This window comes from Hemibagrus wyckioides, linkage group LG26 (assembly GCF_019097595.1).
Source record: "Hemibagrus wyckioides isolate EC202008001 linkage group LG26, SWU_Hwy_1.0, whole genome shotgun sequence".
NCBI classification, from domain to species: Eukaryota; Metazoa; Chordata; class Actinopteri; order Siluriformes; family Bagridae; genus Hemibagrus; species Hemibagrus wyckioides.
In genome coordinates, this window is record NC_080735.1 from 16,058,855 (window position 1) to 16,076,880 (window position 18,026).

Consider the following 18,026-nt stretch of genomic DNA (forward strand, 5'->3'; position numbering starts at 1 on the left):
ACATTCTTTAAAAAAATTCATGTTATTTCATCATAAAGTATAAGAGCCTTTCACAGATCTGTATGCAAATGCAGACCATGCAGCACTGGTTGACAAAGGAAAAATGTCAGAACTTTATTTTTTATTTGCATTTTTTTTTTGCATATTTTTTTATTTGTCCTTCAAGAAGAATCCTTTAAGCTTTTACTGTAGAACCTGTCGAAATGGTTTCAAGTAGCAACCATCCAAAGAACCATCCAAAGCTCATCAGACCATCCAACAACCATTCAAAGAACCAGACCAAAGATAACCATCCAAAAACCTTTGTCCTATGAGCGTACATGAAATTTGATTTCTTGATGAAAGGAAGGGTGTAAGTTTATACTTTCTTGATTTATTTGTTCAGGATTTTATTTTATTTTATTTTATTTTATTTTATTTTATTTTATTTTATTTTATTTTATTTTATTTTATTTTATTTTATTTTTTGTAAAAGCAGTATGACATGCTATTTAATATTTAACATAAAAAAATCTCCATAGAAGTTTCAGGTGACTTTAAGGCCTTCATTGCAACCTCATGCCAAAACCCCAGATGTAAACCCCAGGGCAGCTTCTAACCCTTCAGTCTGAATACAGCCTTCTCGTCCAGAGTGCCTGTGGAGCTCTTTCAGAAACTGTGCCAAAGCTTTCAAAATTAGCAAGAATCACAATTAAGAACTGTCCACCCTGGCAGTGTCAGTAGATATCCAGCTCTCCTGTGATGTTTTTTTATTTATTTTTTTTCCTGAAGAGTCTGATCCAGGTCCTCGGGGCCTTAGGGGTCATCTGTTTTTAACTAGATGGCTCCTATTTAGCAGCCCTCCCCAGGGAGCGTCGCAGACGACAGGAACAGTCACACTCCGTCCTGTTTCAAACAGTGGAGAATTAATAATTCACACTCTCTCTCTCTCTCTTTTTTTCTTTCTCTTTCTCTCTCTCTCTCCTTCTCTCCGTCTCTGCTTCCCCGGCACACATCCCATCCTGCTGATAACAGCTGAAGGACAAACGCATCTGTACCGCCCCATTGAGGGACTAATGATGCGGAAAGGTCATCGCTTGACCCCCGAGAGCCTCATCACTGGCACAGAGGCGATACGGTTAGGCATTTTGACCGGTCATTGGGTGCAGATTCTGTTTTTTTTTTTCTTCCCCCAAACACATGATATATTTTAACAAAGGAATGGTTGCATCCAAACTGACAGCTCTTTGTATAATTAAAAAGAGCATAAAGCTTCATTTTAATTTTGGTTTTAAATACATCATGGGACAGAGCACCGCTGTAATCCTGATTACCATGTGCTCAAGGGAGCCAAGCGCTAATTCTCTGAAGAGCACAATTATGATGGAGCATATGTCGTAAAGCGGATGCTCTTTCCCGAGAATGGGTTGTGCACAAAGACAATAGGAGGGGGCTTGATCTTTGGCACGGATTAAGCGCTGTTTATTTCCATGCCATAATGATTTCTCTCCTGTGGCAAATTATCCAGCACACACTGTTCATAATGGAACCTTGCACAAGGTGGTTTCCAGCGAGTTTCAGGCGTCAAGGCGGGGAGGTTTGGGTCAAGCTGAACATAGCCTGCAGTGAGCTTGAAACCCCTCTGTCATAAACGAGGGAGGAAAACATCATGTGATTACATTTTCAGAGAATGGTACACTCTGTATAAAAGTTGCATTGGCCATTGTTGTTATAGTTCTCAAGAGGTTATAATTCTTGTACCTGAGGAATTGTTCTCTCAAGGTTATACCTCTTGTACCTGGGGAATTGTTCTCTCGAGGTTATACCTCTTGTATCTGGTGAATGGTTCTCTTTTTGGGCTGGTTCTCTCAAGGTTATACATCTGGTACCTGGTGAATAGTTCTCTCAGGGTTATACCTCTTGTACCTGGTGAATGGTTCTCTCAAGGTTATAGCTCTTGTACCTGGTGAATGGTTCTCTCAAGGTTATAGCTCTTGTACCAGGTGAATGGTTCACTTGTAGGCATGGTTCTTTTGAGGTTTTACCTCTTGTACCTGGTGAATGGTTCTATTAACGTTACATATCTTGTAAATTTTGTGAACTCCCAAGTGTTTTCCATTTATGGTATTTGGCAGGCACCCTTATCCAGAGTGACTTACATTTTAAACTGCCTTGCTCAAGGGCCCAGCATTGGCAGACCTGGGATTTAAACTCCTAACCTTCCAATCAGTAGTCCAACACCTAAGCTACCACATCCCCCCTGGAAAACAGAAAATCCCAGCAATGATACAGCCATTTGTGGCTGGGAGCCAGGGGAGCAAGATTGGCCATGTTCTCTCCAATGTAGATCACAGCAACACTAGCTCTTGAGTGATAGAGGAGAGCTGGCAGGTGGATGGGAATTGGCAGATGGTCAAATTGGGGAGAAAATGAGGAAAAAGCTTATAATGGATATAATTAGACCTTCAGGGCAATGGCTGAGGTAAAATTCTCCTTTCAGTTCCAGGCTCTTTCGAAGCATATTCACAAGTCACTTGAAATTTTGTCCATGTCCGTTGTGGCATTCTAGAGATACGCAGCTTCAAACCGGGGCATCTGGGGGCTCATTTCTTAGAAACCAGATGACTCAGGACTTTGTTTTTTTTTCCTGAAGTATATTAAATATTAATGAGCATTGTAAGCACTTCAAATGTCGTCTGTAGCAGACTTGTTTCTCGGGAACCAAAAGTCCCAGAGCTTCATATTTGAAATGTACTTAAAGGACACAGCCTTAACCAGTCTCACCACAGTGACAAGCAATGCTAGTTTACTCCTGTTTGTTTCCAGAGAAGTTCCTTCAAGGACTTCACAGAAAGTTGCACTCTTGGCTGCTGCTTTTTTATATATATATATATATATATATATATATATATATATATATATATATATATATTTCTTTGGACAAAATCACTTCAGCCTCAGCAGCTGAACAGCCCATGTGTCCTTCTGGATGTGCTAAATAGGTCAATGACATGTGAGAGCCAGTGCAACTATCACCCAGAGATATCTCCCCCAGCCTTTCCTCCTCGGGTGCCCTCATTGGTATCATCTGATAATCTGACAAACATTTTTACAGCCACTTTAGTCTAAAGCCACTTTACCTCCTATGGTTCGGAATCTGCAGTAATAATGTGCGTCATTTGTGTTCAGGATGAAGACCAGTGTTTTAACAGCCCCCGAGTTTCACTTTCATTGCATATTATAGCTTTAGCATCTATTAAGGCAAATCCCCCCACAGATATAACCAATGAAAAGGAATAGAGCTCCCAGTAATGCTTTTCTGAGATAATGATATATCTTTTTCTGCATTTTCCACATCTCTAGCTGGTGTTATGCTGGTCCCAGAAAGAAAGACCGAGGATGGATTTGAGTTGCACTTTGGACTGAATTATTTGGGCCACTTCTTGTTGACCAACTTGCTGCTTGCTGGGCTGAGAGATTCTGGGCAGAGCAGGAGGTGCTCCCGCATCATCACCGTATCCTCAGCCACTCATTATGGAGGAAGACTTGATCTAAACGACCTGCAGGGCAGGTAACACAAGCTTTAATTCTTAAAATGGCCATATAAAGTGTGTGATTTATCTTTGCTAACTCTCACCAACATTTACAATGGCAAGATTTTTGTCAAGAAACTTTTTTCAAGAAAAAATTACAAAACAAAGAAATTTCCTGTTTACTTTCTTTTAGTTGTTTAAAAACATAGTTAACATTCACATGAGCATCATTTGACCTCATTCATTTCAATATTCTTGGCCGGGTTCGTACAAGGTTCTTTTTGAAATTTAAGTCCAGAAATAAGGAAAAATTGAGAACAGTTTCATAAACCAGTGTGCTTGAAAATCTCTTGAATTACGAAAAAGACAAAATCGCTAAATAAATTAAAAGTGTTTATTGTCAATAGAACACGAATACAATCCTGACGCTCGAAATATGACACACTGCTGAAGCCCCTCCCCCTCCGCACACTATTCGCCTACGTGTTTTGACAGACAGCTCCTGTAACTCGTCTGGAGTTTACAGTGAAGATGGAGCGATGCCTGGGAAATGCAGCATGGCTGGAAAAGGCGGAGTATAGAAATCTTGAAGACATGACAAATGTGCGACGTGCCATTTGTAAAATACCCATCCATCCATTTTCTATACCCACTTTATTCCTAATTAGGGTCACGGGGGTCTGCTGGAGCCTATCAAAGCACACATTAGGCAAAAGGCAGGGGTACACCCTGGACAGGTCACCAGTCCATCACAGGGCCACATACACTATATTGCCAAAAGTATTCGCTCACCTGCCTTGACTCGCATATGAACTTAAGTGGCATCCCATTCCTAATCCATAGGGTTCAATATGACGTCGGTCCACCCTTTGCAGCTATAACAGCTTCAACTCTTCTGGGAAGGCTGTCCACAAGGTTTAGGAGTGTGTTTATGGGAATTTTTGACCATTCTTCCAGAAGCGCATTTGTGAGGTCACACACTGATGTTGGACGAGAAGGCCTGGCTCTCAGTCTCCGCTCTAATTCATCTCAAAGGTGTTCTATCGGGTTGAGGTCAGGACTCTGTGCAGGCCAGTCACGTTCCTCCACACCAGACTCTGTCATCCATGTCTTTATGGACCTTGCTTTGTGCACTGGTGCACAGTCATGTTGGAAGAGGAAGGGGCCAGCTCCAAACTGTTCCCACAAAGTTGGGAGCATGGAATTGTCCAAAATGTCTTGGTATGCTGAAGCATTCAGAGTTCCTTTCACTGGAACTAAGGGGCCAAGCCCAGCTCCTGAAAAACAACCCCACACCATAATCCCCCCTCCGCCAAACTTTACACTTGGCACAATGCAGTCAGACAAGTACTGTTCTCCTGGCAACCCACAAACCCATCAGATTGCCAGATGAAGAAGTGCGATTCGTCACTCCAGAGAACGCGTCTCCACTGCTCTAGAGTCCAGTGGCGGCGTGCTTTACACCACTGCATCCGACGCTTTGCATTGCACTTGGTGATGTATGGCTTGGATGCAGCTGCTCGGCCATGGAAACCCATTCCATGAAGCTCTCTGCGCACTGTTCTTGAGCTAATCTGAAGGCCACATGAAGTTTGGAGGTCTGTAGCGATTGACTCTGCAGAAAGTTGGCGACCTCTTCGCACTATGCGCCTCAGCATCCGCTGACCCCGCTCCGTCAGTTTACGTGGCCTACCACTTCGTGGCTGAGTTGCTGTCGTTCCCAAACACTTCCACGTTCTTATAATACAGCTGACAGTTGACTGTGGAATATTTAGGAGCGAGGAAATTTCACGACTGGATTTGTTGTACAGGTGGCATCCTATCACAGTTCCACGCTGGAATTCACTGAGCTCCTGAGAGCGACCCATTCTTTCACAAATGTTTGTAAAAACAGTCTGCATGCCTAGGTGCTTGATTTTATACACCTGTGGCCATGGAAGTGATTGGAACACCTGATTCTGATTATTTGGATGGGTGAGCGAATACTTTTGGCAATATAGTGTATAAACAGACAACCACTCACACTCACTCCTATGGGCAATTTAGAATTACCAATCAACCTAATGTACATGTTTTTGGACTATGTGAGTACCTGGGGTATATCCACACAGGCACGGGGAGAACATGCAAACTCCACACAGAAAGGCCCCTGCCTGTTCGAACCCAGGATTCGAACCCAGGGCTGTGAGGCAACAGTGCTAACCACTAAGCCACCGTGCTGCCCAGTTGTAAAATATATTATTTGTAATTTTGGGAGGAAATTTATAAAAGAAAAAAATAAAGAATTGCTTGTATAGTCCAAAAAGTCTTTGAATTTGGAAAGTCCATTTATGAGCCATAATATTTATATCCTCGGTTGAAAAATTACAATAAAACTCAAAGAAGTAGGTGAAAATAAACCATACATTATCCCACTGTTCAGCTTTTATAATTACAGTGATTTATTTATTTATTTATTTATTTATTTATTTATTTATTTTTTGCTTTTCTCTTAAGTGTGTGATCGGTGATTCATAAGCGAGTGCATGACCTAAAAACATACTGCCTTTTCATCTCATGTCTTAATAATCGTCCAGAAAAATAAGAAAAACTACAGCCTATGAAATTTTTTTACCTCAGTCTCTATGATTTTTTTTTCTTGAGTGTCATATCAAACACTCTATTATTCCTGCACCGGTCAAGATAGAACCAGCGCCAGTGGTGACCTGGCACTTCAGAATGTATCATTTCTGTTTGCTTGTTCTTCCCTGGGCTTGTGTTTTTTTATTGCTTTTGGTTTCGAGAGGTTTCCTCCTTCGCTGCAGCTGCATATTGCTGATGTTCCTTTCCGCTCAAGGACACGAGGCTTATAACGCAGCACGCACAGTTGAGCCTTATGTGTCTATCGATTGACTGAATGTTTGCCGGCTTCCAACAAGAGCCGACTACAAACACGGCAATAAATACAGACGAGGGAGAAAATGAAATACGGCAAGCGCGGCACCCTGTGTACCCATGTAATGACTTGTCGTGTTGTACATCGAGTATGTGAGTAGCAGCGTGAGCTCGAATAATGGACGGTTTCGATTACGGGGGGGAGAGCCGGTCTTTCCGAGAATGAATAATTTACCTTTGTTAAGATTTAAGGACAGTTCTCCTTCCTAGTAAAATAATTGAATTTAGTCTCTAAGGTATAGGGAGCTATACTGATAGTTTAGCATGATGCACATAGCTTTTTCAATAGAAAGCCACGTAGAATATGTTCTGTAGGGTTTCTCTGATACACTCAATAAAATTGAAGGATTTACAATTTTACACAAGGCTCTTCTTTTCTGCCTCTCTCTCTCTGTTTCAGGTCGTGTTATAGTTCCCATGGTGCGTACTCTCAGAGTAAACTGGCCCTGGTGCTTTTCACATACCACCTGCAGGAGCGGCTGTGGGCTCGAGGTGATCCTGTAACGGCTAACGTAGTGGACCCTGGCATGGTGGACACAGACTTGTACCAGAACCTGTGCTCTCCTGCTCAGCTGGCTAAAAAACCTGTGGCCAAACTGCTCTTCAGGGTGAGATGAAGAAAAAACAATACACTGCTTTTTCATATCTAATTTTTTAACCAGAATACTTTGTAACTTGTAGTTTGAAATAGAAAATAGTTATTGCAATTATTTGCAATAATTCTCTTCTTAATGGAGATCCACTGATGTTTATGTGTCTGATATTATTATATTTCCAGAATTACCAAACTTATAAATATATTTTAATATCATAGTACACTAGTACCTCTATTTTATTCCCTCTCAGATCGACCTGTGACACATTAGAAACTGAAAAGTATTATATTAAAAAGCCTCAGTGTTTTATTTCAGTGTATTACTGTAGTATCGCCTCATAAATCACCATCAAGCTAAGTTTTCATGATTGCCACCACCAACAAGCAGCTCCCAACTAGACAGAAATTTTATACCATTATTTCTTCCCTTGATTCTGCTTCTCATTTTCCTGTTTTTTTACACATTCCGGACAAATAAATCATTTGTTTATACCACGAAGAGTCAAAAATCCCACAGTCATAATTCAGTTTTTTTTATTTTTTTTATTTATGACTTATGTCTCATCTCCTTTATCTTTCCTGTCTGGTCATACAGCACAGAGAGATAAGATAAAGGACATGCCATTCTTTTAATGCTGCGATGTCTTGATGAAAAGTCAGAGAACGATCATATCATACATAATGTATACATCAATATTAAGTGTCATCCTGTTCTCCCTAAGAGAGAATGCAGTCTAACTAGAAAACTGTTACAGAATCACGACGTCCTTTCTTTATTATTGATCAACCCGTTTTGCTCGAGCGATCGCCGCTAAAGGCAACAGAGTTCGAAGAATTTATTCCGTGTTATAATAAATCTTCAAGGACGCACATTGCTGCAGTTTATTGTCTATTTTCATAGACATTTGTCCTTGAACGCAAATTGCCATCACTGGTATAAGAAATGGCTTGTACCTGGGATTGGGTTACAGAACTCAGCATAGCTCATTGACCATCGGAGTTCATTCGGTCAGCTCCAGAAATACTGGCACGCTTCAAGAGAATGAAGAGTTTCTACACAAACAATTCAGGAAAGTAGATGCTAATGAAAAATAAAACTGAGAATAGAGACTGAATACGAGGAAAAGCATCTGTGGTGATTTATTATAAAAAAAAAAAATTGATAATAAGATGGTGAATTTTTAAGCACCAGCTTGTTTCAGATTAAAATCTAGCTGTCACGAGGTTAAGACTTGGCTGAATTTGTTTGAACAAGATATTTAACCAAAACTGAAATGCAAATCAAGGCAGAAATATTTTCAGGACAAAATAGAATGTCAGCCTATGTACTGGAACTGGATTGTAAACTAAAAACTGGGATCTTAATTGAAGAGGAACCTTATGATCTAATAATATAAAGGTATTAAATGTGGAGTTTGCATGTTCTCCCTGTGCCTGCGTGGGTTTACTCCGGGTACTCCGGTTTCCTCCCACAGTCCAAAGACATGTACATTAGGTTGATTGGTAATTCCAAATTGCCCATAGGAGTGAGTGTGTGTGGTTGTCTGTCTATATGTGGCCCTGTGATGGACTGGTGACCTGTCCAGGGTGTACCCCTGCCTTTCACCCAATGTGTGCTGGGATAGGCTCCAGTAGATCCCCGTGACCCTAATTAGGAATAAAGAGGGTATAGAAAATGGATGGATGGATGTTTTTAAATGTTCTGGGTAACAAAAATCCTTCTACAAGTGTTTCTAATTTGTAAATTTTTTATAGGAAGAGACTAAATTTTAAGAGTGAGGTGCTAGTAATTTTGCCCTTTTAAACTAACTCTATTATTGCACATTCTATTCTAAACCACTCAGAAGAAAATGTAAAACCCATGTCTTTAATTATTGTTTAGTCTTATTGATGTAGCGCTCCTCATTGTATTTCTTCCTCAGGTAATTTTCCACATAAAAACCTCTTTGAGAAACTATGAACCCATAACTATCCATAGAACCCCTACAGCTGTATATTCCCAGTTGTGTTTGATTCTAATCATTTCCACAAAGGGTGCCAATAATTTTATTTTACCAGGAATGAAGCCATTAATAAGGTGATATTGTCTTCGGACTGACGTGACTCACATGGAAATAATGTGGTGATTGCAGCATTTGTCTCCGTGATCCAGCCCTCAAGACCGAATATGTTGTAATATGATAATGATTCTCTTCAGCCTGGGATGTGACACCGTTCTGTTCACTTCCTGTATTTTTTTTTATCTTTTAATTGGTGCATTTGTTTTCGTGGCTGTCAACAAGGCCAGCTGGTCCCTTGGAATTTATCTTGGAAATCTTATAGTTGGTCACCATGATGTGTGTCGAGGTGAAGGATAATTGGATTTATTTTATGTTTGCACATCAGAAGGAGATAAGTGTGTGTGTGTGTTTGTAGAGGTGGTAGGTGTGTGTGTGTGTGTGTGTGGTTGCAGTGGTGGATGGTGGTAATCATAGGCTGCTTCCCCTTTAAATGATTTGGTAAAATGAGTCATTTTCTGTATTGTGGTTTTTGCTTGCAAAACAGGTGACACTGTGAATATTATTAGGTTTTCTAGGCATATTATAAAACCTGGTTTGAGAAAACCTGAGGTGATTATGTTGACATGAAAGGACCCTTCAGAGTGGCTAGTAAGCCACCAGCTGTTCTAGTGGCCTTCAGACAAAAAAAAAAAAATCACACTTATCTTTCTCATCCGAATTTAATTTCCGTGAAACTCCTGCTCTTGTCAAGATGATGAGTGCTGATATTGATTCATTGGGATGTTCATTGCCATGGTGATTTTCCTTCTCACGCGCATGGCTCACGTGCAGGAGAAAGGGTGAAACCTTTCACACCATATCCTGGTCTTTGCTAAGCTTCATATATCTGAGCATCAAATTGCGTATATTACAAAACCACAGGTGTAAAGAATCAGCAATTGAAAATAACACTAATATGATTCATTGATTCAATACATTGGCATCTGTGAATCAGTCTCAGGGAAAGAGGTATGGCTTCTGAGACTTAATCTCAATCAAGGAGGCATAGCCTCTGTGACTCCATCTTAGTGAAAGAGTCGTGGATTCTGTGACAGTCTCAGTGAAGGAGGTGTGGCCTCTGTGAATCAGTCTCAGGGAAAGAGGCCTGGCTTCTGTGACAGTCTCAGTGAAGGCGGCGTGGCCCTTTTGTAAAGGCCATAGTAAAAGAGGTGTTGCCTCAGTGAAGGAGGTGTAACCTCTGTGATTCAGTCTCACTGAAGTAGGCATGGCCTTAGTGAAGAAGGTGTGACCTCTGTGACTTAGTCTCAGTGAAGGAGGTGTGGCCTGTGTGACTTAGTCCAGGTAATGGAGGTGTGGCCTCAGTGAAGAAGGTGTGACCTCTGTGACTCAGTCCCAGTAAAGGAGGTGTGGCCTTAGTGAAGGAGGTGTGGCATCTGTGACTCAGTCCAGCTAAAGAAGGTGTGGCCTCAGTGAAGAAGGTGTGACCTCTGTGACTTAGTCCAGGTAATGGAGGTGTGGCCTCCGTGAAAAAGGTGTGACCTCTGTGACTCAGTCTCAGTGAAGGAGGTGTGGCCTTAGTAAAGGAGGTGTGGCCTCTGTGACTCAGTCCAGGTAAAGGAGGTGTGGCCTCAGTGAAGAAGGTGTGACCTCTGTGACTCAGTCTCCGTGAAGGAGGTGTGGCCTGTGTGACTCAGCCCAGGTAATGGAAGTGTGGCCTCAGTGAAGAATGTGTGAGCTCTGTGACTTGGTCTCACTGAAGGAGGTGTGGCCTGTGTGACTCAGTCCAGGTAAAGGAGGTGTGGCCTCAATGAAGAAGGTGTGGCCTCAGTGAAGAATGTGTGGTCTCTATGACACAGTTAAGGAGGTGTGGCCTCAGTGAAGAAGGTGTGGCCTCAATGAAGAAGATGTGGTCTCTATGACTCCGTCTCAGTGAAGGAGGCGTGGCCAATATAACTATGGGTTGAATGTTATTACTGTAACACTTCTGGAATTATCTGGCATTTAATAGACGTGAGTAATTTTGAAACACATCTAAACATTAGTCCAGTGCTGTTATAATTGTACACCTGCACACACTTGTAAACGACAAACATTTTTACGATTCAGATCAGTCTGAAATTGTTTATTTCCCATCTGTTTATTAATTTCTGGCTTTTCAAACACATGCCATGCTACGCTGGAAGGTACGCACCTTAAAATCTCAGCGAGCCGCGCGGTCATGAATAATGGATGCGAAGCATCAGGGATCATTTCACGACTGGATAGACAAAGAAATTAGGGACGCGCATCAGGAAATTATTTTGAAAGGCATCGGGGGGGGAAAGGTGTTGGAGGGGGAGGGGATTTCTGACAGATTATCCAGATGTTGAAACAATAAAACACAAAACCCAGCAGCTTCAATCGAGAAGCTCAGAGTTCTAAACAGTTTTGTGGAATATCTGATATTTTTAGCACCGTCTCAGTCACTGACAGTGTTTTCTGCCACAAAGCTAGAGAGAAAAGGAAGAGAGAGACGGAGAGAAGAGAACCAGACGTGTCTTGGGTTTATGTAATATCGTTGAGTCATTTGGGTTATTATTAAGTTAGCTATGAATTATACAGTAACTACAACGAAGCAGGACAAACAAAGGGCTAAACAAATCCGGACCGGGTCTTAAAGGGTTAAATTCTGACCCCAAAGCATTTAAAGGAGAGAACTTTATAATCTTATTGTCCACATACTTACTGACCTTGTGGACAACTCTGAATGAGAGCGTTGTGGATAATATCGCACATCGATTTAAGGCAGACTTCAGCTTTACTGGGTTCGAGCGCCTGTCCTAAGATTTGGTGTTCTATAAAATTCTAAATCGATTTCAAACCATTTAAAGTGAAGCACTGAGGTGTAATTAGTGCTCTGTAAATCTTATGACTTCATTTCATTCTTTATCACCATGGATTTCAAAACTGTCTTTATTTTATCTCTGTCTCTTCCCCTTTCTGTGTTTCTCTCTCTCTCTCTCTCTCTCACTGTGGTTCTTTCTGTCTCATTCTCTGTCTCTCTTTCTGGACTCTCTCTCTCATTCCCCATGTATTTCTGTTTTTCTCTTTTTTGTTCTCTCTCTCTCTCTCTCTCTCTCTCTCTCTCTCTGGTTCTTTTTGTCTCATTCTCTATCTTTCTGATTTTCTCTTTTTTGCTCTCTCTCTTATTCTGTCTCTCTCTCTCTCTCTCTCTCTCTTGCTTTCTCTATCTTTCTGGTTCTCTCTCTCTCTCTTTCTCTTTGTCTTTCTGTTTTTCTCTTTTTTGCTCTCTCCCATCTCTCTCTTCTCTCTCTCTCTCTCTCTCTCTCTCTCTCTCTCTCTCTCTGGACTCTTTCTCTTGTTCTGTGGACTCTTTCTCACATTCTCTCTGTCTTTCTGTTTCTCTCTCTCTCCCACACACGTACACACACACAGTCTCTCTGACAAAGTCTCTTTCTCTCTCTCTCTCTCTCTCTCTCTCTCTCTCTCTCTCTGGTTCTTTCTCTCTCTTATTCTTTCTGTCTTTCTCTATATTTATGGTTCTCTCTCTCTCTTTCTCTCTCTCCCTCTTTCTGATTCTTTGTGTGTGTTTCTCTCTCCCCGTCTTTCTCTCTATCTCACTTGTTCATTTTCTCTCCACCTCTCTCTCTCTCTCTGTCTCTCTCTCTCAGCATTTAAAATTGATCAAGTCTCCAGTATACAATCCTAATAAACTCTTAAGCTCTTATCTCAGAGGTTTCCAGTCTCTCTCTTCTTCATGACTTCAGGAGAGAGCAGCAGGAAAGTGTCTTTGCTCTGTGAATAAGGTGAATCTCTGCCTGCCTTCAGGGTGAAGTATTGACTTAAGCAACAGTTTGTGTTACCTGAGTCTTTTTAGCAGCTTGTTCTTTCGAGGCATGCAGACTGTGTGTGTGTGTGTGTGTGTGGTGACTGCCACCTCAGAAGAGGCTTTTCTTTCTCTTTTGTTTGGGATATTGATTCCACTTGGCCAAGTGAAAGTTTGTGTAAAGGCTCACTGACCCTAATCCAAATTCCCTCAAATGGGAAAGTGGAAAGCAGGAGAGAGGAAATTGCTTGGCCGTGCTCGCCCAGCCTCAGGGCTGGCTTTTTGAAGCACACTCCATGCCACAGGCGTTCCACGACGCCGAGCTGCTTCCGTAATTGATCCGTCCGAGGTCAGGAACCGGCTGACCGCCCTGCATTGTAATCTCACAGGATCTGCGCTGAAACTCAGAGAGGGCTTCCTGTACACACAGATAAAATAAAAACCTTTTAATATCACTTTTAATATATTTTTTTCATTCTGTTTGCGAAACAAGTTCTTTTATTTATACAGTTATAGCAGCTTCCAAGCGTTCGAGCTTCAGACCAAGGACAGATCCGAAGACGCTGACACTGGAGACTCCTTCCAGAAATGAATGTCTCCTCATAGAAAACTCACCATAGCTATAAATAATTAATAATTAATTCACATTTTAGAAAAATCAACATGTAGGCGGTTACTATGGTAAGGATAACATAACAAAAACATTAATATAAACCTAGATGTAGCCAAAATTGTTATCAGGGATGATTAGCAGGTTTATCTCACATCTCTGGGGGTGAGGGTTCGAGTCCCGCCTCCATCCTTTGTGGGTGGAGTTTCTATGTTCTCCCCGTGCTTCAGAGGGTTCCTCAGGGTTTTCTTTGGTTTCCTCCACAGGTCCAAGGGCATGATCTCTAAATTGTGTGTGTGATTGTGACTTGTGATGTGTCCACCTCGTACCCCAAGCCCCCTGGGATAGACTCCGGGTTCCCTGTGACCCTGTGTTGGATAAACGCTACAGAAAATGGATAGGTGGATGCTAAGATGAAACAGACTTTCATTTTCTTCTGAACTGTTCTTCAGACACTGAATCTGTATCATGGCAATTTTTTAGAAAGGGTTTACTTTTAATTGTAGAAAAGTATATTATATAAAATGAGGTATAGAGGGTATAATGGCAGGAAATGTGCATTTCTCTATAAACGATGCACTTTACCTCCAGTTTATCAGCCACATTTGTCATTTAGCCGTTAGAACAAAAACAAGCAGCACTTTAAAAGCTCTAAAAAGCTTTTTAATGGTTTGTGTAGTCCACGATTAATGCTTAACCCCACATCTCTTAATCAGATTTCATCTTAATTTCATCCAAGTTTGTGGATGTTACTTTCAAAAAAAATAAAAAAAAGTGTCTCTTTCTCCTGTACAGACTCCAGCCGAAGGAGCTTCCACGGCCGTGTACGCCGCCGCCGCCTCCGAGCTGGAAGGACACGGCGGCCTGTACCTGTACAACGGCCAGAAGAAGATCTCCTCAGCGAGCTCCTACGATAAGCAGCTGCAGGAAAAGCTGTGGACCAAGAGCTGTGCCATGGTGGGGCTTCAGGAAGCCTGAGGAACATCCCCTTCCTCGCTCATGAGCATTCAGGTCATGCTTACGACGACGGAGGATCATTTACCGACAATTTCGTTTTGCACTTTGTCTCATACTCGGTATATGATGTTGATAGAAGAAGGAGTTCTTACTTCTTCCTTTGTAGCAATCAGTGAAGATTGATTCTTCTGTCTGAAGGTAAATAGTTAGTATACCATTTCCAAGCCCGGTGAGTCATGATTCTGCACTATGAGAACTTTTCTTACATTAACGCTAAGAACCAGAATCAATGCAATAACAAGTTCTACTGATTTGCCAAGCTGTGGCTCTTAAATTACTGTAAAGAAAAAAAAACAAAACTTGACCGGTGGATCACGGTCATGTACTGCCTCAAAAAAAGAAACGCTCTGCCTCTGTTTTCATTTTCTCCTGCTTCGGAGGGCAAAAAAATCTCGTCTTGTGCTGACTTCAGTGGATTCCCCTGTTCCTGTGTGCTCCTTTTTCTCTCTGCGCTAAATCAAACATGCTCTAACACTCTAATGACCCATCGCAGACGCACAAGCGGAAATGCTACAGCGCCGGAAATTTGATAAAGCTTCATTTTTTTGGTTTTTTAAGTAAACATTTCCCTCCAATTCTACGTAGCTTTTCCGAATGCTACTTATTCCTGCTAGGATCGTATTTTTCTTTTCCTTTTTATTATTTGGTCTATCTTGGTGACTGTGATGTGTTGGAAAAATGTGATTGATTGTAGTGTCTGACCATTCGACTAAACTGCTGTAGTGTTCTGTTTTTTCCCCCCCGTCACATGCGAGAGAAAATGTTTGAATTTTATAAATACGCTATCTGGAGTGTTTGGATACTTCCACGTCCTGGTCAAGGTCTCGTCGTGAATTCCCGGCGCGTGATTCAGTAATTAAATCAAATCAGAAATGAATAGAGAGAAAAACAAAAAGACTTCTAGTTTTCTAGCTCCCTTTGTGTGAAATCCAAAATGACTGGGAAAGCGTGAACATTCCTCCAAGTGCTGCTTCCTTCCTGCAGAAAATTTCACTTGTATCCGTGTCAAATGTTACTGTGTTCAGTGTACAGTGTCTTGTATTTATGTGTCAAGTGACCAATGAGTTGACCGATCGTGTGCTCAGAACATGTGCCGTAACAGTACGCTTAACGGTCTTCGTGTGAACTCCATTCTTCTGCCGTTAACCAATCACGAGCCGGGTTTTCTTACATCCCCGGCGCACTGTGCGATCGGCTGCTCGCTAATCAGTCGGAGCCGTTCGGCTTTCATCCCAATCGCGAAGGGTAATTACAGCCCTAATTTGCAGCCCTTGCGTGATTGCTTCCTTGCACGGCTACAAGTCGCTTTAATTAGCTAGCGATAAGGAGGTAAGGAATAAATCCGTAACAATATTGAGGATTGATCAGAAACGCAAGCTCAGGAGGAGATAATTGCACTCGCTCTTGATTATTAAAGGCAGCCGCGGCTCACTGTGAACGGTTCCATCGTCTATTAACACTCGACACGAGATGTGGAAGCGTCAAACGTTCGGAGGAAAATATAAAGAAGAAAGGAACAGGCAAACGTATTCGCTTTGGTCGAAATTTCCAAAAGAAACCTTGAAATCAGTGTTACTTCAGATGTGGTGTGTTTATTTGATGTGTGATGCTGGTGGGTGGAGAATTAAAGTATAATTTTTGTGCAATGAGAAACTTCCCCTTGTCGATCGAGAAAAATTAATAAGATCGGCGGTTTGGTTTGGAAACTGTTAGATCAGCCGTGTGCTGAGTGGCATAAAAATGTCATGAGTGTGTGTGTTTGTGTGTTTGGCTCTTCACTGTAGGAGTACTTGACTCATCAAAGGCTGATGGGTCACGTTTTCCCTCGGCGGCGTGGGCGAATCAAACGGATCCGTTTGAAGTCCTGACACGTGTCTCCTGCGTCTTCCACCGATCATCACCCAGCTGAATTTAATAAACACACTCAAGTGCAGTACCGACTCACCAGTACACGACTTCCGCCTCACCCAACGATTAAATCTGGCAACCCGTATATATATTAAATAGAATTACAAAACGTTTATGTTTTTGCGGCGGTGTCTATAGGTGGAAATGACATTAAAGCTGAAAATAAGCGTATGGAATAAGCGTCATGATTATTTGGTGTTCGTGTGAAAACTTGTGCTCCGATCCTAAAAGAGACCACCAACAGGAACGCGACGGATTATTATGATGTACTCTCCTTACACTACTTGAGAACATGGTTTATTGTAACAGTACCCTTTTTTTCCTGTATATTAAAATCATTAAGGTTTTTTTTTTTTCCAAAATAAAAATATTCAACATTGCTGCATTTATTTTCGATCAATGTTACAAAATAATAAATAATAATGAATTGGACAGACGAATGAAAGCTGTGGAAATGTGAAATAATTCAGTAAAAAAATATAAAAAAATAAATATTTAAATAGATAGATGGCTAGATAAATAAATATTTTTAAAAAAATTAAATAAAATAAATAAAAATGACTAAGAAGAAGTTGTTGGACTTTAGGTACAAAATGCTTAGCAGCAGTGCCTGAGAAAGTGAACAACGATGAGCATCCCATCCCAAATTTCTCAAATATCTTTAGCTTTAAAGTCTTTAAAGGAAACATGATATATAGAGATTTTGGCAATCGAGGGCTCTGTGGAAACGTATACAGGTAAGTGAATGGTACGCTACACTTGCTCCAGTCTCACACACACACACACACCATCATACACAGTATGACATGCAGTGAAATACTTTTTATTTTATTTTATTTTATTGTCTGTATTATAAAAGAATCAAATAGAGTAGGGTCAAAAAAAAAGGGTTGGAGGGGGTCCAAAATAATTCAAAATGAAATACAATAAGATAAAATAAGAATAATAAAAATAAGGTACAATGCATTTCATTGTGTAAAATAGAGTAATGGAAAATGAAATAAAGTGGAAGATAAAGAGACACATTATAAAAAATACAGTATATGGAAATGATACAGTGACTGGTTAATATAGAATGTAATGACAGTGATGAATAAAGTGCGGATGTTTAATTATGTGCAGTTTTTATTGCAAGAAAAATGAAAGTGTTCAAAAAACTTGAAGTTGAAGTCGTGTAAAAGAGTCAGATAGCCAGAGCCATTAATGTTTTACTGTAGAAAAGCTGTTAAATATGTCTAAAATATGCTGCTACAGACTATAGGTCACGCTCAAGATGATGTGGAAGCTGGATAGCTAGTAACATGCAGTCAGAGGTCAGAAAGAGCTTTATTACCAGGTATGTTTACACACACTAGGAATTTGACCTGGTGACAGGAGCTCCAGTGCAGAAGAAAGTACAGACATACACGATTACGGTGGCCGAGAAGTGCAAAACAAAATAAGAAGTCAGAAAAAAATAACATGATGCAAAATAACAAATCAGAAAAAATAACATTTGGAAACAAAACAAATCAGAAAAAAATATTATCTGAAACAAAACAACAAATAAAAAAAAAAAACATCTGGAAACAAAATAACAAATCAGAAAACACAATAAGAAATCAGGAAAAAAATGACATTTGGA

The 18,026-nt window shown here is 40.8% G+C and overlaps 1 protein-coding gene across 3 annotated transcripts in view; it reads left to right on the plus strand.

The window, feature by feature from the left end:
• The window catches only part of dhrsx (dehydrogenase/reductase (SDR family) X-linked), a 46,993-nt gene extending 30,206 nt beyond the window's left edge, over positions 1 to 16,787 (plus strand). For all 3 annotated transcript variants that reach the window (XM_058380844.1, XM_058380842.1, XM_058380843.1), the window contains 3 exons: positions 3,343 to 3,550; positions 6,847 to 7,054; positions 14,273 to 16,787. In XM_058380844.1, the coding sequence (XP_058236827.1) occupies positions 3,343 to 3,550; positions 6,847 to 7,054; positions 14,273 to 14,455 (599 nt within the window). In that variant the 3' untranslated portion in view covers positions 14,456 to 16,787. The remainder of the gene's footprint in view (positions 1 to 3,342; positions 3,551 to 6,846; positions 7,055 to 14,272) is intronic.
• The last annotated feature ends 1,239 nt before the right edge of the window (positions 16,788 to 18,026 follow it).